Source organism: Melospiza georgiana, chromosome 1, assembly GCF_028018845.1.
Source record: "Melospiza georgiana isolate bMelGeo1 chromosome 1, bMelGeo1.pri, whole genome shotgun sequence".
In the NCBI taxonomy this organism is placed as follows: Eukaryota; Metazoa; Chordata; class Aves; order Passeriformes; family Passerellidae; genus Melospiza; species Melospiza georgiana.
This window is the reverse complement of record NC_080430.1, coordinates 37,307,180-37,330,916: the sequence shown is the minus strand read 5'-3', so window position 1 is coordinate 37,330,916 and position 23,737 is coordinate 37,307,180. Positions and strand designations below refer to the sequence as shown.

General features: G+C 38.4%; 1 protein-coding gene across 1 annotated transcript in view; it reads right to left on the bottom strand.

Annotated features, from left to right (window-relative positions):
* KCNH8 (potassium voltage-gated channel subfamily H member 8) overlaps nt 1-20,437 on the bottom strand; it is a 176,793-nt gene extending 156,356 nt beyond the window's left edge. Inside the window, exon 1 of the mRNA XM_058025604.1 lies at nt 20,357-20,437. Coding sequence (XP_057881587.1) covers nt 20,357-20,432 — 76 coding nt within the window. The 5' untranslated portion in view covers nt 20,433-20,437. The remainder of the gene's footprint in view (nt 1-20,356) is intronic.
* Between the last annotated feature and the right edge of the window lie 3,300 nt (nt 20,438-23,737).

Genomic DNA, 23,737 nt, shown 5'->3' with positions numbered 1-23,737 from the left:
CTATATATAAAATATTCTTAAGAAATCAAAGTAGTTAATTACAAAGAAGTACTCCAGATTCAAATTCACACACAAAGAAGAAAATTATTTTCTGTGATAAATCAATAACAGTGGGGGGAAAATGATGTTGCATTTTTAATCAATAGTTGAGCAGAATTTTTGTTATACTTTTGCATTTTGATATGTTTATCATCTGATGATAATACACCCAAAAAAGTTTTCATAGACTATTGCACAGAGCACCATTACTTAACATCGTGATTTTCAGAAGTGGGGTATACATCAGCTTTTTTCCTTACTTGATTTACTAATAGTGTAGTAATATTCTCACCTAGCACTGCAATAGCTTAAGAGAAAATTAAAATCTGTGTTCACAACTAAAAGTGTCTGCAGGAGACAGACACCTTTTTTCTGTGTATTAACCATTCACTTTGTCTCCTTGCTACATCAGTGTGTAGCTGTTATAATTTGAGAATAAATTTTACAAATTTTTGTTGCATATATTTATCAGTGTTTCAAAAGGTTGCCTTAGAAGTCATGCTTGCTCATTCTTGTCACAGCCATACATTATTTATTACATGTCTGTATAATGATAGATTATTTATACTCTGATATTTATGGCACATCCTGATCTGAAAGACTGTATGAAAATGTTCAAGAAATAGCACGAACTGTAGCACATAATATGAAAACGTATTACTAAAAATGGATGGCAAACAAGACTTATAATGTTGTTTTTAAAAAAAAAAACATATTTTCTCCTCTCATCTTTCAAATAAAAATCTGATTTAAGGTTCACCATTCATCATTTATTATAGATATATTTTTTGGCTGCACATAGGCATAGGAGTTTTTAAAATATTTCAGTCTGAACAGTAAGCTGTTGCTGAGCAATGGTGTCCTGAAGACACTTTTCCTTCCTCCAAGGGTTTAAAGGTTAAGATTTAAATAAGCATGAACTTCTGGAATTTATCCCCATGAAATAATTATTTACTTTACAATTCAGAAGATATTTTTCTTGCCTAAGATTATGTAAGACCTTGTTTTTATATGTTTCAAAAACTATTTTTGGTGAAATCTTGAAGAATATGTTAAGATAAAGTGCCACCACTTCCGTGATTTATAGACAAAAAGTTAAAAAATGGGCCTGGAAAAATTACTAAGCACAAAAAACGAGAAGAGACTGAGTCTTGGTCCATGATAAGTTGGGAACCAGCAGGGTTGAGTACACTTCTTTATTAGTCTGGGAACAATTAAATTCTTCCTAGACAAGAGCAGAGCAACAGCTGGAGTGACAGCCAGCTGTGCAGCTGGAAAGGATGAGGGCCATAGAGATTTGTGGTCATGTTCTCCATTGCCCATGTACACCCAGTCTCTATGGGAAAGCAAAAAAAGGCATTATAAGAATGTAAAAATATACTGAATAGTATCAAATAGATGTTAAAAAAACCAAACCAAACAAAAAAAAAAAAAAAAAAAAAAAAAAAAAAAAAAAAAAAAAGAACAAACCAAAAGAAGAGACTTTCGGAAGTCAAGGAAGGGAAGAAAATGGAAATTCCAGGAAAAGGCTTTCTAATCGGTCCATGATAGTAGCATGTCTCCACAATAAGTCCCTGAAAGAGTAATATATATGCATTTTTGTCTTAAGATTCAGCAGTCTTTAACAAATAGAATCTCTGGTCTTCCAGCTATTAAGTTCTCTGATCTGTCCCATCTATGCATCACTCTGACTCCTAGAAAGTGGGTGTGGAGCATTCACACATAGAATGGAAGAAAATGTAAGTACTATAACTTTAAAATGAAAATGAGGTGCTCAGAAGGAAAAAAAAAAAAAAAGGAGAAGCCTTTATAATTTGTTTCTTATTGTGATGTTTTCAAAAAAATTACATTGCATTAAGAAAGAATGGATAACTCCAACTGAAAAAATTACAAGAAAACAAAAACAGAGTATTTAAAACACAAATTGATAAGGAGTAATAGCAACATTATGTATTAACTTTGAAAAGAACATGGAAATAAATCCTTTTCTACAACATGTTTCTGTTTCAATTAATTTGGCAATGATACCTGGAAAACATGAAACTACACAGGTATCATAAATATTCTCAAAAGAAAACTAGCATCATAACTGAGAAACCCAAAGTTTCAGTTAGGCTGGAGTTAAACAAAAAATATTATAGCGTTGATATTGTTCTGTGGGTGACATTTCAGAGCAGCAGCTGGAACTTGGCACAGCCCTACTGCTCTGCCAAACGGGGTGGGGCTTTTGTGGAATTGGCCACTCACCCCAAAGGAGGTTTATGTTGGAACAGAGTAAAAATAATTTTCTTTTTTAACTTTAATTGACATCATTTTTTTTTAAAAATAAATTCATTTAGAGCACTAAAGATAAAATAATAACAGTATTAATGGATTTGAGAAATGAATAATTTCTTAGTAATTAAGGCCAATATTTGCAGATCATTGTACATCTTCAAGATGTTTTAAAAGCATTAAATATTCTTCAGAGCTCCCTTGCAAGTTAGGTGTACATGAAGTCTCATTTCAAGGACGGTAAAGAATTGATTTAGGGAATTTTGTTATTTACTCAGCCTTGTAACTGCCTCAAGAGCCAGAATGAAGGTATAATTTAAATCATCCAAAATGCTACCTTTCTACTCAACTCTAGAACTATCAGATATTTTAATTTCCCCTCAGATTTGCTCTCATACCACACTCAATCTTCCTACTTAGAAAGAATTTAATTTCCTATATTTTTGTGCAGTACATTGCCATGGACTTACTTCTGAAGGGGCAAGATAGAAAGCATGACCATGGGAAATCCAGAAATAGTGGGCAAAGCCTTTACTGAGGGACAGAGCAGCAATGCAACATGTGGATCATCACTTTCAGAAAACTGCAGAAATGCAGTCTACTGTGCATATGACTGTGGTCTCACTGGATCTGGCACTTTGCTACAGCACCAGCGATTCTTCCTGCCATTCCAGACCCGGAACGAACCAGGTCTCCATGCCCACTCTCCCTGTCCCACAGACTGCATGGAATTAGCAGGGCATTCTGATTGGTGTAATGCATCCAGCAAATGTGAAACACAGTGCAGATACCAGACAGGGGTCACACATACAGGTTTTATCTACATTAAAAGACATATAGGAGACCTATTCTTAGAATCATAGAATGATTAGGGTTCAAAAGGACCTTAAAGTTCCAACCCTACTGGTATGAGCTATTCGGACCACACCTCATTTTTAATGCAACTCCTTAACAAGAGGCAAAGATGCACGTTAGTTTGAGTTAAAGTAATAATAATGTTACAAAGCACAGACATCAAGTATTCCCATGAACCTACTGCCTGTGTATTTTCCCATTATGCAATGAAACACCTTGCACAGTTGCAAGTAGTATCAGGAGAGATGAGGATAACATTCCCATGGAAAATATTCTATCTGTGAATGATCTCATCTGTGGAGTGACATTTCAGCCCTCTTTCCTTTTTGAAGTCTGGGCTTGTGAGTTCCTGAGGAGCAGTGAAGGAGAGCACAGTGGCAAGCAGTCAGTATTTCCGGGCTGAGAGGGCTCACCCTGAAAAGGCTTATGGTTTGGTGGGTGCACAGAGCTGCTTCTGCTTACTGGGAAACAGGTTTTTCCCTGATTATGACCATGAGAAGCATTGTTACAGGACTGCTCTGTTTCCCAGTAATCTCCCAAAGGCTTATGGGATTATGAGCTAACATGAGGTAAGTGGCAAACAACAACCCAGTCGCTCCTGACCCACCTGTTTCCTTTAAACCTAGAGTGGGCAGCTTCTCACTTTCATCTGCTTCTACATCTACTCTGTTTACCTCTGCATTGAAAGCCAAGTGCTATACAGGGGTGTTAATTTGCAATTTAGCTTCACTAAAAACAGAATTAAGTTCAGACCTAGAGTAAAATCAGAGCCACCCTGTGAAATGCCATTCCCAGTTTTAATTTGGCACGCAGCTTTCAATACATTTCTCTGCAGATGTAACCTGCAATTGATGATAATTATGGCCAGTAGACTTAAGTTCAGATATCAATACTAACTTGGTTTGTCAGAAAGAAATTTTATCTCTGAACTGGTTTTGAATTCAATCACTGCAGCAATTAGAACTAGCTGTAATATATATATAAAATATATTTTTAAAATTAATTTATTTAAAAGAATCAGGATTCTTCAATGATTGAACTTCATAAATGTGGCCATTTAAACACAGTGAAAAAACACTACTGGTGATCCCTTTTGTCTTGTCAAATTTCAGGCATTTATTCTATACTTCTGTACTCTAATCAATGGAGAGAAGGACACTTTTCAGATGGTGAAAACACCATCTGGACCCGCCTGTCCCCTTCTTATGTCTGGCAATCTATTTAGTAAGTGTGTTCCTAATAAAGACACTGAAACATTTGGTCCTCCAGAAGTTTCAAATTTTAGTTTAAAATTGACTTCATTACTTGGACTTATCTGAAAATTATATTTCCAAGAATGAAGTCACTTATAAAAGATAATGCACTGCAAGTTATATATAACATGCTGACTCATCAGATATGGATGATTTTGTATAAAATTATTTTGTACCTGTACTTTGAGATCTGTCAGGGGAACTTGTTCCTTATTGACCCATTTCTACACATGGAAATATGAATGCAGGCCAAGGCAACCAAACTGGAGAGTTATTTTTCCTTGTTAATGATAAAGCTCTGGCATTTTACAGTCATCGAATCTGAATGAATATTTAAAAGTATTTCTGTTCTGCTGATTTTTGTGTTATAAATGCATAACTTCATAACTCATCCTAACAGTGGATAAAACTATTTTGAGGTACTTAATGGCATAAAATGTTATAAATCAATGGTTCAGTTTATATGGAAACTGCTCTGATATAATCTTTACCATTGCATGCAACAACAGAGGACGTAGTAAGTACACGATGTTCAGACACTGCATGCCAGATAATGCTGTTATTTTAGGAAGAAATTGTTTTCATAAGGAAAACCACAAAAGACTGCATGAAAGATTTGGAGTATTGTGCAACATGTGATTCATTGGCAATTACATTAGTGATTATTTCAGTATTTAAAAAAACCCAAACAAACAGCAAGCAGATTTTCATTCTAATAACAAAACCAGCTAAGTTCATATTGCTTAAGTACATTTTTGGGCAAAACCAAAACTGTATTCAGCAATGTTAAAGATATTAAATAACTGAATATATACTCAAATAATGGTTTAATTATCAGAAAACACATGATGTGCATATTAAGACTGCTACCAATATCATGCACATCTAAAAAAATATTCTTGATACCCAGATGGGTTAAATTCATGGCTAAAAATTTGGGTATTTTCTCAAGTGTCAGAACTATCTCCAGCTGCTTCATTTTGTGTGTTAATATATGATTTAGCTGAAACAGTGTAAAAATGAATGTTGTTAGAAAATTCATTTAAGTGTCATTTATTTCGAAATTGTTTCAAGAAAACAAATTATTCCACTTAGGCAGTAATTTCTATTGATGAAATTAGTTCAAATTCATCTGCATGGGAAAAAATGCAAGGCAAGAAACTAGGTGACTCTGCTTTTGACCACTCTTTCACTTTCTGCATCAGTTCTCTTAAGAGGTGTGCTTCTCAGGGTGTTATGCAAGATCCTTCCATAAAAGCAGAAAAAGGCAACTCTCAAACATAATTGGTTTCACTATTTGCAGATATGAGAGATTTCAGGGGAGCTACAACGAGATGCTTATAAGTTTTATGCAGCTATGAAGGGGAGTTATACAGTCTATTTTAGACCTCTAATTAGAGTGCATCCAAGAAGCACTAAAGATTAGGAATGTAAGGTTCCCTCTGCAGACAAAAGAAAAAAAAGCACCTTCCTGTACTCCATTCTGCAAATAACTTGAACCAGTTCAGTGAAGAAAAATAGTGCCACATTCACCATACCTTTCAGAGGTATTCAGTGCTAAAAAAACATTCCTGTCTAAAATAGCAAGAAGGACAAATAGCATATATGACTATCTTCTGAGCATTTCAACTGATTTATTTTCTTCCTCACAGCAATAGACTCAGACTTAATGCATCACATTTATTTCAGGTTACTGAAGCCAAAAAATCCTTAAATTGGAAAGCTTCAATACAGAATCAGTTAGGTGTCTATTTCAGAGTGTTCTAAAGGGTGATATTTGAACTGCAATGGATTGCCCATGCTTGCTGAATCTCTCAAGGAAGTTTTACTGTACTGCTGCTTTTTGTAATAAATAGGACTTAAGTGGCTCTGTTTCCCGTACACCTCAGATTCTTCTCCCCATCTCCTCTCTTCTCAACACTAAATCCCCAGCCTATTTTCAACAATATTTACCAGGGAAGAGAAAATACAATAAGTTTTATAAAATAGCCCCAAGAAAAATGACTCGTGCCCTAATTTCACAAAATTTCAGTGTCAGCTTGACAGTACTGGATTACAGAATATTCATATAGCAGCTCAACTGCAAGGGTAAACAAGGATTCTTTGGCACACAGATTCATTTTTTACCCCTTTCATATATTTGCGAGAGCTGAAGAGATTTTTATCTCTGATTTTTAGCAAATATTAAATGTTAGAATTTCAGCACTTTGTCAAATTAGGAAACAAAATTATTAATTAAAAATAAGAGAAAAGGATTATCCAAAGTAATTTGCCAGCTATCCATTTGAATTGGTACCATTTTCACTGTATAATAAAGGTGACCAGTCCAGGGCTAGGGCCTAAAGGTTTTCATTTCTCATCACTGATTTTATATTTAAGTTATGGAGAAAAACTTGGGCTTGTGCTGCTGTTCTGACAAACCTGTTTGGAACCTGTGTATTATTTATGGAAATAAAACCTCCGAGTTCTTTTACAGTTAGCCTGGTGAACAAGGAAGCGACGAAATGTCCCCACACTTCAAGGACAACTCTCCCACACTCGGCAAAAGAAATTTTCCAACTGATCTGAGCCGGGTCAAGAGCTGTCTTGGGAGAAAGTCAGGTTGGGTCACTGGTATCCAGCTGGAATGGAAGGAATTGGAAAAGATACTACACTGAAGAAGCAGCTAAGTGCACTTGGTTGAAGGGCTAGGAGGTTCTGGTCTTGATGATTTAGAAAGCAGGAAAACATACTGTGACACCTTAGAGTATTCATAGTAGTTCTATTTTTACTTTCAGTGGATTGAAAACAAATTCAGCTGTCCCTCAGAAAATGCAGTTAATACCAGTAAAAGCTACTCTGTTTTTGATGCTTCCCAAAATGTGGTAGAACACAATATTGCAATCCTGAAGTTCTGAAATAAAAATATATCAATGTGATAAAATACATACATTTATTATTGCCACATTTTCAATGATGTAAGTTTGTTTGAGTTCCTCTTTTAGTCTGAGGCTTTTTTTGCCTTTTAAACATTTATGCAATTTGCTTTCTGATTTTGGTCTGAAAGCTACGTGAAAGCTGTGTCATTAGAACAACTTTTTGGAAAGTAGAGTATATTTTTAGAGGAACACTTTTTTTCCTCCTGGACATTTAAAACCACATTTATATGAAAAGGTTTTGTCTTGCTGACTGAGCGTTAATGTTCTGAAAGATATGCATTGCAAGTAAAGATAGAATTTCTCTTTATAGACGTGCTGTTTCATCATAGTGTAGGTTGTTACAAATCTCCTGTCATGAAAAATCCTCTTCATTTCTTCAAAGTCTGTGATTGAGACCATTATAAGATTAGAAAAAGCAAGATATTTTCTGTTTCTAATGCAATATGAGTTTCTGTGGCCCAGACTATCTAGTTCCATGCTTTGTTCCTTCCTGTTTGTCATCAGTACAGTCTAAGCCAAGCTTAACATTTCCAGCTACTCTGGTCTTGTCAGGATGTCATTTTATAAGAGTAATTTTGGAAACACAGGGATGGAAATATGCTTCTCATATGCAACAATCCATTCATAATCAGGAACCATGCTGGAAGGATTAAGGGTGTGAAACCTGTCCCTTTCATGGCAAGAATAGGATAGATAAGGTGCAAGAGTGATTTTTAGTGGTGAAAGTCTTGCATCTGCAACTCTCATAGTAATTTACAGTTCTGAAAATAAGATACAGCCTTCACTTTTCTTACTTCTCTATTTCTCTTCTGCTGTAGCTATTATGTTCTCTAGCACCATATTTTAACAACAGAAATACCTAGATGTTACAAGAGATCTTGAAATTATTTTGGTCATCATGATATTTCTTGAGTAACAAAATGTGAAAGGTTACTGAAAATTACTTCAAAAGCTTAAAACTTGATAAAATTTCAGGACTGATCCAAAATTTCAGATAATTAAAAACTGAAGATTTTTTTTTTTTGCCTTCAGAAATATATTTTGGTTGGTTTTCTGTAATTGCACCACATGTTTGATTTTAAGTGCAAGTATAAAATTCATGTAGGAGCTATTGAGGATTTAGCAAGTGTACAAACATATCCCTCAGTATGGAGCAGCAGTGCTACCAGAAAGAAATTAAATTTCTGTAGAAAATTCGATTTACTTCTGGGGACTATATTACTTTCTTGAAAATACAGAGAACAGCTCTTGACTCTTGCCTCACAATCCCAGCAGACAGGCCTGTGGACCATCAGACAGTGCTGTAATTTAGACCCTTTCCTGCCAGGGGTTTACACTGTTTATGTAGATGCCAGCTCTGACACTTGATTTGTTATTCAAGGACTTATCTGGAAAAGAGGTTCCCAGAGCAAGAGGAGTATTGGTGCTTCCCTGCAGCAGAACAGCAAGCCCTGCAGCTGGGCTGAGCCTGGTTGAAAGACATATCCAAATTTTCATCTCCAGCCCCAGAGATATTCTGCATCATGTGGCCCAAGATGGCATTGTGTTATGTGCCAAAGAAAATACTGGTCTGTCAAAAAGGAAGGATCCCATTTTATTGCACAGCCAAACTATTAGAACATTCACTGCATTATTTTGCTGCCACAAACTTTGTTGGCCAAGCCTGAAAAACCTATCAGGAAGCACCTGCTTTCAGGAGCAAACTATTCTGTTATTACATTTAGTTTATTGTGCCATTCACAGATCCTCCCTGGAAGCCATGAATTAGCCATGATAAATGAACACCAATACATTCAAGTGCTGTGCAAACTGCTACAATACTCTAAGCATTAAAACAGCTGAAATAAAATCACTGTTCTCAGCACAGCAATATGTCAAAATTTAACGGCTAGAAAAACAGCTACTATCAAACTAAGAAACAAGGATTCTTTCTCATTAACTTCACTTTAGAAAAATAGTTCATTGAATAAATAGTTATGTACATCTTAATTAAATGCAAGCAATCAATTTTATAGACGCCTGAGCATCAAAAAGATTAGAAGCCAATGCCTTCATTCTATAAATGTAAAAAACTTCTTTCTTCTTCATTCTTGCTTTTCTTAGAAAGTCATACCATAAAACAGAATATGTAAAGTTGATGAAGATGTCTCACAACCTTTAATAGAGCACCTAGAGGCATTATTTTCAATGACAGTTCATATAAACTGACATATCAACCATATCAGGCTGGGGAAAAACCTAATAATATTCTCCCAATTAATTGTAACCTCTTAGCTTTACTCGTAATTATTTCACTCAGCTCCTAAAACTCAGCTTATTAGGATCCATCCATCATGGTGTGGGTCACACAGTATTTCTCCTGTTGGGCTTCCTGGCCTTTGTCTTCCTTGTGAGAGGATGTGAGAAAACCTTGCCGACACTGGACTCATAAAAGGGAAACTTGCTTTTAAATGAAGAATAAAATGAAACAGCAAAATAATTACTATAATACCAGATTATTTATTTATTTAATGAATTTTATTTCCCTGAACTTAGTCTGCTGCTTCCCTGGAAGAGACACTCCTCATGCTTATCACTTGTGAGAGTACCAGTTAACTATTTACCTGCACTTCACATCTGACTTATTGATGCATGAAGTGGCTGTTTTTATTTCCTCCTTTTTCTTTGAGTGATCATACCTATTTATATAAAAGTTATTGCTTCAGGAATTTGATATACTCCAGATGAGATTGTTACAGTATGAGGTTGTGATTGTTTATGCTTAAAGAGCATACCCACAAAAAGCCCCAGCAGAAATTAGCAACATTACAATAATTCATTACAAAAGACAGAAACTGAAGGTCTGTAGCTCCCCTGACAGTTCAAGCAATCATTCCCAGGAGACACATATCAGCAAAAAAATTAATAAATGAAGTGCTTATCCTATCTGAAGAATGATTTCTTCTGTAATTAATGCAGGTTATCATCAGCTTATATGTTTCTCTATTTGTAAGCTTATTTGAAATACTAAGTATTGAAATGTCCAGATAGATAATTGCTTTTCTGAAGATACTGTTGGCATCAAAAGGAAGCACATTTTTGATACATAACTGTATTATTGGATCAGAACAAAAGCAGGAGGGGAAACTGCAATTCAGATAGCTCCAACTGGATGCAGCCAGCAAAGTCTCTATTTCTCCAAGAGTTACTGCTCCCACTATCTAATTTGATGATTAGCACCGAGTTGTAATTGGAACCAAAATCCCAAATCCCCATCTGGATCCTGCTCACAGCAGTATCAACACAGTTCCACACCTGCTTGTCTTATTTATGTAAGAATCCTGACTGATGTGTTTAAATGTCTGCGGCAATTTCCGCCTGTCCATCCTGACTGTTGTTGATCTCTGCCTCTGCTGCAGGGATCGATCAGCAGCGTGGGGAGGCATTTGGTCCATTCCAGAGCAATGCCTGCTGCTCACTCAGCAAGCCCATCAGTCAATCCATCTCTGCTTCTTCACAGCTGCTCCCTCCTTTTTCCTTTCTTGGCCAAACATCACTTGTACACTTTACCACCCCGGACTATCCCTTATCTCTAAAAATCAATCACCACTGAGTTCATTCTGTAAGTAAACTTTTTAAAAAAATAATCAATTTTGTGTTTAAGGTTGCTTATAATCTTGGGTTTTCAAAGGTTCTTAAAGGATAAGAGACTGCTTTTTCAAAATTCAGACATCACTTGTGGCTACTCTCTACAGGTACAAAAATTTGTTAATTAATAATTAACTGTAATTGCTAATGAACTTGAAGAAAACAAAAACCATTGATTCAGACAGGAAAATAGCAAGATTTTACAGGGAACTGAAAATAGTTGGATGCAAATCTCCACCCTATCAGAATAAATCTGGAAGTATGCTTTAAGCCGTAAGTGTGTAAAGGATGAACCGTGTCTGTGGTCCCACACTGCGCTGCAGTGAGTTCACATGACTGATGTGGGTGACCAAGCCTCCCACGCCTCCCTTTCCTTAGGGAAAGTGCTCAGTGCTGTACAATGGAAGAGCATCACCTGCCCAATTCCAGGCAGGAAGAACAGGCAACAGGTCCATGGACCATCCCCTGCTCATGCTCTGCAAGGCATGCCAGCAGAGTCACTCTCCTGGTGAAGTCTAAACATGTCACGTACGTCAACTAAAAATAATCCCAAACAAACCAACAACCATTAGAAATATTCCTGTAAACATACAAAGAGGTAGCAAAGACAGTCAGGATTTCTAATGCATCCTGGTTTCTGTTTCCAGTGCAGAAGCAACTCTTGAGCATGACTAAGAAGATAACTTAGTCATAGCTCTGCTTCAAAGAGGGCCATTAAAACCATGCTTTAAAAATCACAAAGACTAATTTACAGTAAGACCTTGAAAGGCCCCCAAAACATAGTGCATAACCACACTATTCTCTCACCTTTTTCCTCCCATGCTGTCACCCAATTATTACAGCACTGAAGCAGACACAACTTACAGCTATGTATATTCCTCTGTATATCAGTGATCCTGTTAATTTTCCCTAATCTTGGCAAATGCGTAGCTCAAGACCTTTCATTAATATTTATTAACTATTCTTTTCTACATTGAACTTTTAATTATTTAAATCGCTAACATATAATTCTGTAACTACACGTTTTATGAGGTGCATTCTTCTTCCCACAGTTCTGGAAGTGAAAAAAATAAAATGTTAAGTCCAAATTCCAAGCCTCAAGATCTTTTAACACAGTAAAGAAACAATCCAGTTTAATAAATGCAATGAATGTCTTATCATCTCATAAACATAATTCATACAGAAAAAAAGAAAGATGTGGATTGAAATATGATGTATTTTGATTTCAACCATTAAAAAACATACAAAAAGTAGAGAAAACAGCTTGCCAATGATACACTGTGATTATTATTGACTTTTGACGGTTTTTTACTCTCCTAAGAGTCCTTTTGATCTTCCACAAAGAAGATTGTTTTTTCTGCAAAAGTACTTTCCTCTAAAATAATATAGTTTCCCTATTGTTTTCCATATCAGTGTAAATTCCTAAACTAGATTGTGAGAAATTCCTAACTAAAAATGTAAGAAAAGGCAGAACTTATCCAAAAACACGCTCATCACTTGTCCAAGAGTTATCTGACATTTAGAGGGAAAAAAAATAAAATCAAGCTATCTGTCCAAGGAAAATTTTCTCATTCCAAATATCAAATAAATGACACAAGGACCAGCTCAGAATTCTCTTTCATACCTTTGGAATAAGATGCCTAGTCACATGTCATAACTCACTATTGAGTGAGATGGAAGGCAAAAGGAAAAGGCCACCAAAAAAAGCTGTAACAATGAATTTCAGGTCTATTCAGCTCAGAATTAATCCTTCTATATTTCTACAAGTTTAAAAAAGAGAAAAAACCAAAATACTTCTGATGACTAGGAGTCTAGGACTAAGGACTGAGGAGAAAGCTCATTGAGTGCTGGCACACTGGAAGCTGTTTTCTCTTCAAAAGATCAACAGGGAAGACAACATATTTCTCCATAACACAAGTGTCTTCAGCTGTCCCTGAAATGATTGACAGCCAGCATTAAGCTTTAGGGATGCTCAGACGATATTTAATGTCAAGTTCAACATTGAATGCGCTTGTATTTTAAGAACAACACCTGTTCCAAAGTCTTTGAATACTACTATCAGTCCCAGAAAACAGAAGGAGCCAGAAGCACTTGGCAAGATAAAGCACAAAAGAAGACTTTTTTTCTTGCTGTTAAGGAAATCTCTCTCCTCCCTGAGATTTGAGAATGCTGTGTTTGTTTCTTATCTTGTTGTGCCTTCCCTTCCCCCACCTCCTTCTATTGTCACCCTTTCTTTTTTCCCTATTTCTTATTTATTTATTTTTAGAGTGAGTGGGCAAGAAACAAAATTACTCTGTGAGCAGGTTGTTCCTTACCTGCTTTTTCCTTTTAGTCACTTTAACACAAGGTAAGATGAGCTTGCTTGTGATGATGCAAAACTGCTGTAGCAACTGTCTTTGTTAACCATTTCTAGGCTACAGCACATGCAATATATGTACCTTGTTTTTCTTTCAAAAATTCATTTCCTCAGACTAGTACTAGGAGCAGTGAATGCTCTGTAAACCCCTATCTTGCCTGATATATTTTAATATATTCATGTACATCTATTTGTTTACACTCCTACGTGTGCTTGAGGCAGTGTTTTTGCTGCATTTCTACTCTTTAGAGCCCTGAAAAACACTCTGAGCATCTTTCCTTTACATCCAAAAAGGCTGGGAATGCATATAGAATTGCTACCTGCACAAATAAAATAAAAATTGATAATAGAGGTTGAATGTACAAATGTAATGATAGCCATAAGAGAAATCTGTTTCTAGGGTGAATCTATTTACTCATTGAAATGCATAGATGGAGAAAAAAGTAATACATGTCTGGGGAAGGGAATAAAGGGACTTTTACAGAAACTCTCCAGTGGAAATCCAGATAATCAGCTATGGTTTAGAAACACTAAAAAAATTCTTCCACTAACACAAACTACACGTTCATTCAAATATATGTAATTTCAAATATATGTAACTTCAAATATACAGATTTGATTTGATCACTGCACTGTGAATCAAGTTTCTACCCAAAAACAATGCAGAAGATAATATTATTTTGTTACTAAGGAAAAAAATATCCCTTATTTAATGAATATTTTCACTCTTAAATCTCAAATGCTTGCCTTGACTTCAAATACAGGGTTTATTTCTGAAGTGATGATGTGTGCTATTAGTCCAACTTTATATTTATAATACTAATCTAAGATTAGTGTGATTACTGAATTATATAGCCTCTGAACGGAGGAACTACAGATCATGCCTTATTTCTGTCTAGCAAAAAATAAGAGAACATCACCCAGGAATTTGAATAAATCAGTATTTTTTCTAGCAATAACATGGACGCTGAATAAAACATGCAGTAATGACCATTTTTCATGGTTTTAAAGTGATTGCACATTAAAAATAATGCCTGAATACATTTTTGTTTGCTTGAATCAGATCCTTAGGACTAGAATTGAAAAATTAAGCAAAACATGGTCTTAAGATGCCTTGAAACCCTTCCAATTCCATCTTTCAGGTCCAATTTTAGCTCAAGCTACAATCACAATTCACTCTAACTGCTGAAAGTGAAGAAAAACAGATAAACTGACCTTAAATTATGAAGTTTTACACCCCCAAAACTTGTGCCAAAAGATGAGGAAAAGATTTTCCAGTTAGCTGCCTAATCTAGCCACTTGGTTACTTCCAGCAAAAAGCAACAATATAAAACAGGTTCCAGCATCCAATCCCTGGTTTATATTAAAAATCATATTTGCCTTTTTTAGTAATGGAACTACAGCAAGGTGCAGCGCTGGTCACATCTTACAGAGAAAAGTCAAGACAGGCAAGGTCTGCTTTTTTGGGGCTCTGAGCTGAGAACAGGCAATACTCTTTCCAGTGTTGACTGTATATTTTTCCAGTGACAAATGATTAATTCACAACACCACATTATTTACTTGTTCAAGGATATGAGTAAAAGCACGAAACAATTCTGGATTAACATAGGAGCAAGAATAGAAGTATCTTTGGAAATTTCCCTCTGGCCAACTCACCCCATCTCTATGACAAAGAATTTGACCAGCTTCCCTGCTCTTATTCCTTCAGAAGGACAGTTTGACAGACCACCAGATTTTCCACTGTCAGTGCTTTGAATTCTCTTAGACTTTGATCAGTGCTTATCACAGTTTGAGTCACCCTTCCTTGGTCGCAGGATTTTACAGAATCTCAGAATCAACTCAGTTGGAAAATACCCCTGAGACCATCAAGTCCAACCTAGGACTGAACACCACCATATTTACACCAAGTGCCATATCCAGTCTTTCCTTGCACACCTGCAGGGATAGTGATAAATTTATTTCTAAAGCCCAACCTAAGCTTCCCCTAGGACAGCTTGAGACTGTGTCCTCTCATCCTGTCACAGTTGCCTGGGAGAAGAGACCAATCCCCTCCTGGCTACAGCCTCCTTTCAGGCAGTTGTAGAGAGTGATAAGGTCTCCCTGAGACTCCTTTCCTCCAGGCTAAACAACCCTAGTTCCCTCAGCTGCTCCTCATAGGACATTCTCTCCAGACCCTTCACCAGCTTCATTTTCCTGCTCTGTACCCACTCCAGCACCTCAATGTCCTTCCTGAACCGAGGGGCCCAGAACTGGACACAGTGTTTAAGGTGCAGCCTCACCCGTGCCGTGTATGGTCTGTGATCACTGCCCTGGTCCTACTGGCCCCACAATTCCTAAAACAGGCCAGGATGTCACACACTGGCTCACGTTCAGCCAGCTGTCACCCAGCACCCCAAGGGACTTTTCTGCTGGGCAGCTTTCCAGCCACTCTGCTCCCAGTGTGTAACTGGAGCATATTTTGTCTTTGTCAGGTAGAACATTCTGATCCTGGAGTCTGATGAAAAGCTTCCTCCCCCTGGAAACTCAGCTGTTGCTTCCCCTACACCTGATACTGCTGCAATTCCTTGAGCCTGTGTGAGGTAGAACCCCCAGGCAGCCAAGAAGCACTTTTCTGCTTTTGAAGTTTCTGTGATACTATTAAGCAGCACATTGGCTGGTGTAGAGAGGATAGGATTCACCCTGAATGAGACAGAATTTGACAACAAAGTTACAGAAAGTGTTAGTTCATTGGTTCAACCTAGCAGACATCACCAGTTTGTTTGTGAGACAGGAAAGCAAGTGCTGGGGGTAGCTGGGAAAGAGTGGGGGAGGAATCTGACCCTGCAATCTGGAAAGATCACTGCACACAAAGGCTTTCAGCTCTCTACCAACTGACAATGATGCAAAAGAGACAACCTGGTTCTACCCACAGTGCCAGCAGAAGTGTGCTGACATCACTTTTGGTACGCTTAAATCTGTATGTTCTCATCAGGTGCTTTTCAATCATATCTCAAGGGTAACTAAAACAATCAGAAAACTGATTCCATTTTATCAGGAAGGAAAAAAACCAAACAGTTATGAAAATTGCTGTTTAGGTGCAAAGATCCTTTTGTTAGTACTTGAGCACGACTTTAATTAGAAAATTTGAATGTAGAAGTTGTTCAGCAAATAGAGAATTAACAAATTATCACCATTGACACTGAGCAAGAAGAAATTTACTCAGCTTGATCTTCAGGCTGGGTAGTGTAAAGTTGTCAATAAGAATGTGAAGTACGCACTTAATGTGGAATCTGATCACATATGACAGACAGGAGATCATTATAGAACTTCAGCTGTCATTTCATAGTATAACCATACACAAAATTGTTGTTCTTTTTTAAATAAAAATTAATAAGGCTATTTGCTGAATCTCTGTTAACTTTGCTCTCCAAGAAAGTCACACACATTTCCAGAAACCATGACTTTGGTGTGTATTTATTAAAATAAATAAATAGTGCATGAAGAATATCTATGTGTGTGTATATATATATGAAAACAATAGAACATAATTTCCTACCATGCAACTATTTCAGAATGCTTTGCCTGATCTAAATAGGGTTAAGAAGCAACAATATGCAAATTTTCCATTCAAAAGCTTGAAGTATAATAACTCACTTCAGACATTCAGTTTCATAATATTTCGTGGTGGGGTTAATTATAGGTTTATATTTTAAATATTTAAATGTTATTTTGTCTCGAAAATATAAAAAGCGAAACAAAACTAAACCAAACAAAACCCCTAAACCCCACACCACTCATTTGAAATTCTTGTGCTTGTTTTCCACATAGGCAATAAACACATTGTTCACAGAGGGGGCAAAAAGTCTTGGATGACTTAGTGTTTACATTTTGGATGGAGAGGAAAACATTGTGAGAAACCATTAAATTAAATTAAGATGCAGGACCACAAAAGGTATTTTTGGGTTGGAAGAAGGTGTCTGTATGACAGCACACAGGCAGAGACAAGAGCTCTGCCATGGAAATCCAGAGAAGCAAACCTTTCATGCTGCTCTTCCACATCTGCAACACAGGTAATGGGAAATTTGCAGGAGACTTCTGCAATCTCCTGCACAGCTAATAGTAACCCCAAAATTTATCTAATTGCTTTCTTTAGCACATATTATTGGTCTTATATGTAAAGAATACTGATGTGTTACATTCTAGAAAAAAAATCTACTGGGAGAATTCTGAGCAGCTGAAGCACCTGCCAAGGACTTGTTTTATACATTTTTGAGATATGCAGTATTTCATAGTGAAATTTATAACTGCTAATTAGGCATAAGTCACTGCAACAGTATAGTTTAAAAAGTTCTGTCAATGAAATTTTGAAAATTCCGTGCAAAGCAAAGCATATTTTCTAATATTATCTGGAATCCCTTCTTGCACTTTTGCCCGGAATTAGAATTATCCCTCTTCGGGATTAAAGATGCATTGGTGGATTAGTCTATCACTGATGACAACATAATATATCCTTCCCAGAGGCTTAAACTGAAAAGAGGTCTGTTAACTACAGACTGTATTAAAACAACAGCCAAAAAAAAATTATATATATATATATATATATATATATATTGGACACGAGACATTATTTTAACATTTAAATATCAGCATGTGGGAGGTCAAAGGTTGTGAAACATAACCTCAGGTTCAGTGCCATGTATCAATCCTACTCTTTCCACAGACTGTATCACCCATAAAACTAGTAAGGCATGGGACTGATTCCTGCAAGGATTAGCCATGGGTACTACTTCTAGCTTTAGCCACCTGAGCAAGCTCAGGAATACCAGCCACACAGGCAATTTAAATGAAAAATAAATTGGTTTTAACTTTTTTACTTGATGGTCAGATATGTACACATATTTTGAAAAACTGTGCTTTTTTATTTGAAAATTTTTGGCCAGTTAAAGAAGTATTAATTTTATATTTTAATTTAGCATTTCCAAATCAACAAAGCAGGTGAGCTGTTTCTGAACTGAAATAATTTCTATTTCTGAAACTTTGTTTCAGATGACATGAAGCTGATTCATCACTTTAACGCTCTAAAGGAGATGTTACATTATTCTGTATTTTAAGAGACATGCCAGCAGTTTTCCATGGAATAGTGTCTTCCTTCGAAGTTTTTCTAGGTGTAAAACCACATAGTACATAAAACATGTTTCTGTGTGAACGTTCTGGAATATTTCACATGCCAATGATCATACAATGAGAACTTCTAGAATACACCTGTTTAATATTTAAACCAGATTTTGGAAGGCTAGCTAAAAAGAAATAGTTCAATGACTCAAATAGATAATGTGCTGCACTGTCTGGTGAACTTAAACACCTAATTACATTCTTTTTCAATTATATCCCAGGAAAAAGCAGATGAGTTGTTAGCATTAAATTTCAATGTAAGATGCTGGGGTCTGGTTTTTGTTTAAGAAAAGGTCAGTCCTTCACTTTGTGAAAGCCAGCAAAATTATTGTCTTTAAAAGGAGCTCAGCATGAGTGTAGAATCCAGCTAAGAAAAGAGCTTTCTACCACACTCGCCTGTTGGTGTCAGTGAGAAGATGGGGATTAGACATTTTTCTGGTGTTTCATTTAATAAGAGACCTGGATGTCATCACTAATGTTGCTTGCTAAATTGAATCTTTGAAGAACAGTATGGAATATGTGAAGTGTTTGTGTGTACAGCTCACAGGCTGTGTGCTCCATCCTTTGAAAGGAAACCATTGTGAAGGGGGAGGGTCCTGAGCACAAAGGGAAGGATTGCTTTTCTGGCAAACAGCAATATCAGCAACAAAACTCTAATAAGAGCCACATGCTCCAATACGCAGTAAATAATACCCATACACTTTGTAGAAATAAAAGGTTGGAGGATGGGGGGAAAGGACTTTGAGTTCTGTAGTCAAAGGAATTTAAAGGTACATCTAAGTAGTCTTACAAGAGACTGCTTTATAGTGAAGTATCAGTTACACACAACCCTGGATCGTAATTATCTGTGTATCCTCAGACTAGCAGAGCAGTTATAATGCAGTTCTGTGCTTCTCTGCAATTGATCTCTGTGACTGCATCATTTTCTTGACGGTTTACAACTTGCTGATTCAGTAATCACAGTTCAGCTGTCTTAATCACACGGTAATTGAACCACAGAGGGAATGCCAATAATCAAGAAGATACCAAACCAATTAGATAGCAATGTTTTCAGTCAAGAAACAGCTAACAGCAACTCAAACCTGAGTTTGTTTATTCTCCCCTGTTGATGACTAGATTTCTGAAAAGGGAATTAAAGGGAAGGCAGTCCATTTTGGCCCAAATCCGCTATCTCCCTGCTCCTTTTATTATGCGTGAGCCCCGTTGAAGAGGAAACAGGAGTCAGGACCCAGGCGTGTCCCCCCGCGGGGCCGGAGGGGAGCGCGGCAGCCGTGCCCGCCCGGGGGAGCGGAGCCGAGCCGGGCCGGGACCCGCCCGGGCCGGGACCTGTCCGTGGTGCTGCAGCCGGGCCGACACCGCTGCCACCGCCGGGGGACCCTCGGTCCTGCCCCGCCTGCCGCCACCAACCCCCTGCCACAGCCTCCGCCGCTGCCGAGCTCGACTCACAGAAATTCAGCTTTTGAGGACATTTCGAACCCCTCAAGGCTGGGGGTACTCAACAAAATAGATTCCCGAAAGCTCCTAGCAAAGCCCAGCCCAGGCTCCGGGCGTGCCTCTCCCGGGCGGTCTCTGGGCTGCCCGGGGCGCGGGGGACGCCCCAGCCCAGCGCGCAACTTTCCCGCAGGGAGCCGGGCTCCAGCCCCTGCGAGCCCCGCGCAGGGCATGGCAGGCGGAGGGGACCTGGCGCTCTCCTCGCCGCAAAGCTGTGGAGAAGCCAGGCAGGAGAGAGAGCCTGGGAGCTCCCTCGCCTCGCCTTCCTCATTGCCGGCTTCTGGCACCAGGGAACCCCCGGGGGGCGGAGGGAAGGGGAAGCCCCCGCCGTACGCGCAATGCCCCCCGTGCATCCCCTTCTCCGGCAGTCCGGAGCCCCAGCCCGGACTCACGTGTGCCGTCAAACCGGGTGGCGATGGTGTCGAGGAAGGTGTTCTGGGGTGCCAATAATCCCTTCATAACCGGCATTTTTCCAGCGCGGTGCGAGGTTCCCCATCAAAGTTTGTCTACGAGGGTGGCTCGAGAAGAAAGTGCAGAGGGCGCCCGGGGGAAGGTAGGGAGGGAGGAGGCGGAGGGATAGGGAGGAGAAGGAGGATGGGGATGCCGCCGCGCCGCCTCCGGCGCCGGGAGCCCCCCGCTCGTCAGCCCCGGCCCCGCACGGCGCTCCCGCCCCGGGAGCCGCGCACAGGTGCGGGGGCGCGCACAGGTGCGGGGGCGCGCACAGGTGCGGAGCCGCGCCCCCGGCCGGCAGCGCCCGCGCCCCCTCCCCGCACCCCTCCCAAGGCCAGGGGAGGGGGGCGCCTGGGGAGAGGCGCCGTGAGGAAGGACGGGCTGGAGGAGAGCGGGGAGCCGGGGAAGAGCCACCTTTATCCACCTGTAGCGGAGCCGGCTGGGGCGGGGCAGCGCAGGGACCGGCGGGCCCCCGGGGGGGGGGGAGCCTCCTCCGCCCCCGGCAGCCTCAGACACATTTCGGCTCCAGCGCCTGAGAAGGATCCCAGGTATCTCAGCTCACAGGGACCCTGCTTTGTGAGTAATGATATCGCAGGGTAAAGCGCAGGCTCTTACCTTGCTGCAAGAAGAAACACCCTTGATAGATAGCAAATGCTTCTGGAGATGCTCACTGGAGAGTGAGACTGGGACATGGATAATTCCCCACCAGTTGTGCGGCCTCAGATATTATTTGCATGGTTAGGCTATTTCATTTAAGGAATAGATATTTTTCTGTGATTGTTAGTACATCCCATAATATTCTTTCAACATTCTTCCCTGAAAAATTCCTGAAATATTTGTTTTCTGCCATCCAAAGAGAGAATTAATGCATACCTTAGCCCAGAAGGTCTATTGTGTAAATTCCAATAAATAAATATGGAACAACAGTAAGAAAGAAGTGGCATTCCACATTCAGATGAGTAACCTGCTCAGACTGGTATCATGACTCTTTAAAAACTGCCAGTCAATTCTCCATAGTACAGTCATTTCACTTACTGTAGCAGCAATGGAAAAACTTCCCCATGTTCTTTCAGGATTAAACGACTCTAGAGAAAAGTAGTGGGAGTACACTCCCTAATCTACAAAGTCACTGTGAAGAAGAAGCCTGTTGGGTTCTCGCTATTTTACAGTACTGCTATTTGTATTTTTTGCTATTCCTGTTTATTTAGGATTCTCTCTTTCTCCAGATGGTTAGAAGACTTTGATTCCCACTTTTCAGCATAAGCAGCACAGAGTGGTTACAAAAGAAAAAAAATGGTCTTTCTTTACAACAGATAATGAAACACAGAAAGCCCCCAGGACCTCAGAAAATGCTGATACACAGGGTTTCTTGTACAATATAAAGCCTACCCATGGTAACCTCACCTTGGCTCTGGAGAATGCAGCAGTATTTTGCTGAGATCATGAATGTGTCCAGTTGCCCTTGTACTAGAAGCCTTTCACAAACTAGTTGATATAGAGCTGCCAGATCAGTTTTCAGATGTAGCACATGAACTGAGAGACTGTCTGTACAGTACTTTGGAAGTCTTCAAGATCTCAAAGTACTATCAGTTTCTTGCTACCTGATAATCTTCAAATTCATGTCAGCCTTGTCCTTAAAGTATATAAGCAGCAGCCTTGTCCTTAAAGTATACAATTTTTATACCAGCAATTTTTAATTTTCCTTATTATTCTCATATCTTCCAGTTCAATATAAGCAGAGTCACAAAATTAATTTCTATTTATAGTTTTCCATTTAGCCTCTCTGGCTACTTGGATTTAATGATACACGTACTCACTAGTGAAATACAGAAAATCCTATTTCAATACCTGGAAAACTCTGAAAAACATGATCAGGTTTTCACTTCTGCCAAAGTGCTCAGCAACAGAGGTTGTTAAGATAAATCCAAAGCTTTGAAACCTGACAAAAGGCTTGCCTATGTTGTAGCCTGTGGTGCTGCAATTGTGTTTCAGTTTGCATTTTTCTCCATGGCCTGACCAAACACCATTTAAGTAGGGATGCAGTGAAAGAGAAAGGAGTGTATTCTTACTCCTAGTACAGGCAGTCAGGAGAAGCAAACCCTCATATACACTTAAACATATAAATGTATTTTTCAATTTTGGTCATCAAAAAAGGCAAAAGAGACAAATGAGTCAAGTTGTTGACTGATAAGTCTGCAAGGCCATAAATGGCCACACCAAGTCTGAGCCCTAATCAAAGTGTTTTGAGGGCTGTATGACATAACAGCTTCAGTAAGTTTAGAGCTTTATGAAGAGCTCCTGGAAACTTCTTAATCATGAGACAAAAAATGTTTTAATAAAGCCTTGGGACTTAACTTGGACAAAGAATGCCAAAAAGTTATGTAAACACACAGCTCAGAAAGGATGGGTAAGTGCCAGAGGAGTTGCATGGCATATTCCATGTTGATAGGGGTCAACACAAATTAGTTATTGAAATTCACCACTAGCCAGGGGGATGTGATAGCAATGGCAGTGAAAGGAAATTCTGCTGATGCACAAGAGGGAAGGATACCAAATGCTGCTGGAAAGTCTCTTCATCTCTAAGAACTTCAGGAAAGAGGAAGTTTGCTGTTCTTCACAAGTACTCACACTCATGCTATACTGTTACAAATTGCTTGTGGAAATGTCTACATACTATGAACAACTAGTAACAATTAAGCCCCTAAAAATTTTGTGTTTGTGTTCTGTGTATCACAAAGCAACCACCCAAATGCCTTTGAAGTAGAGCTAATAAAATATATTACAAAAATAATGTACATAAAAAGGCTCAAACTACAAAAGATGAGAAATTGAAGTGCACTACCCTATTTTGCACTTGTATTTAGCAAATTCTAGAGACTTTTACTTATAAGAGTAATCCTCAATACAAAGTGGTACTTTGGAGAGCTTACTACAAAACACAGTCAACTCTTAAAGTTGCTCAAAGCAGACAAATTTAACAGGCTGAAATTTTGGTAAGCAAAGAAGAAATAGTCAAGAAAAGCAGACAAGAGCTGAACATATATAAAAGGGAGGAGTTGAAATTTTGCAATCAAAAATTATTTGGAAAATGATTTTTAGGCTTTAAACGAAAAGAAAAGGTAATCTGAATAGTCATAGACATATATATATTATATATATGTATATATATATGTATATATATATTATATATTTTTTTTTTTTTGTGTGTGTGTGTATGTGTGTGTGTGTGTATAAGGAAAATGAAAATAAAAACCTGGGTGAATTTTAGCCTGTTTTAAGAAACCAGCTTTCAGTTTTGTTGTATCAATTTCTAATATCTGAAA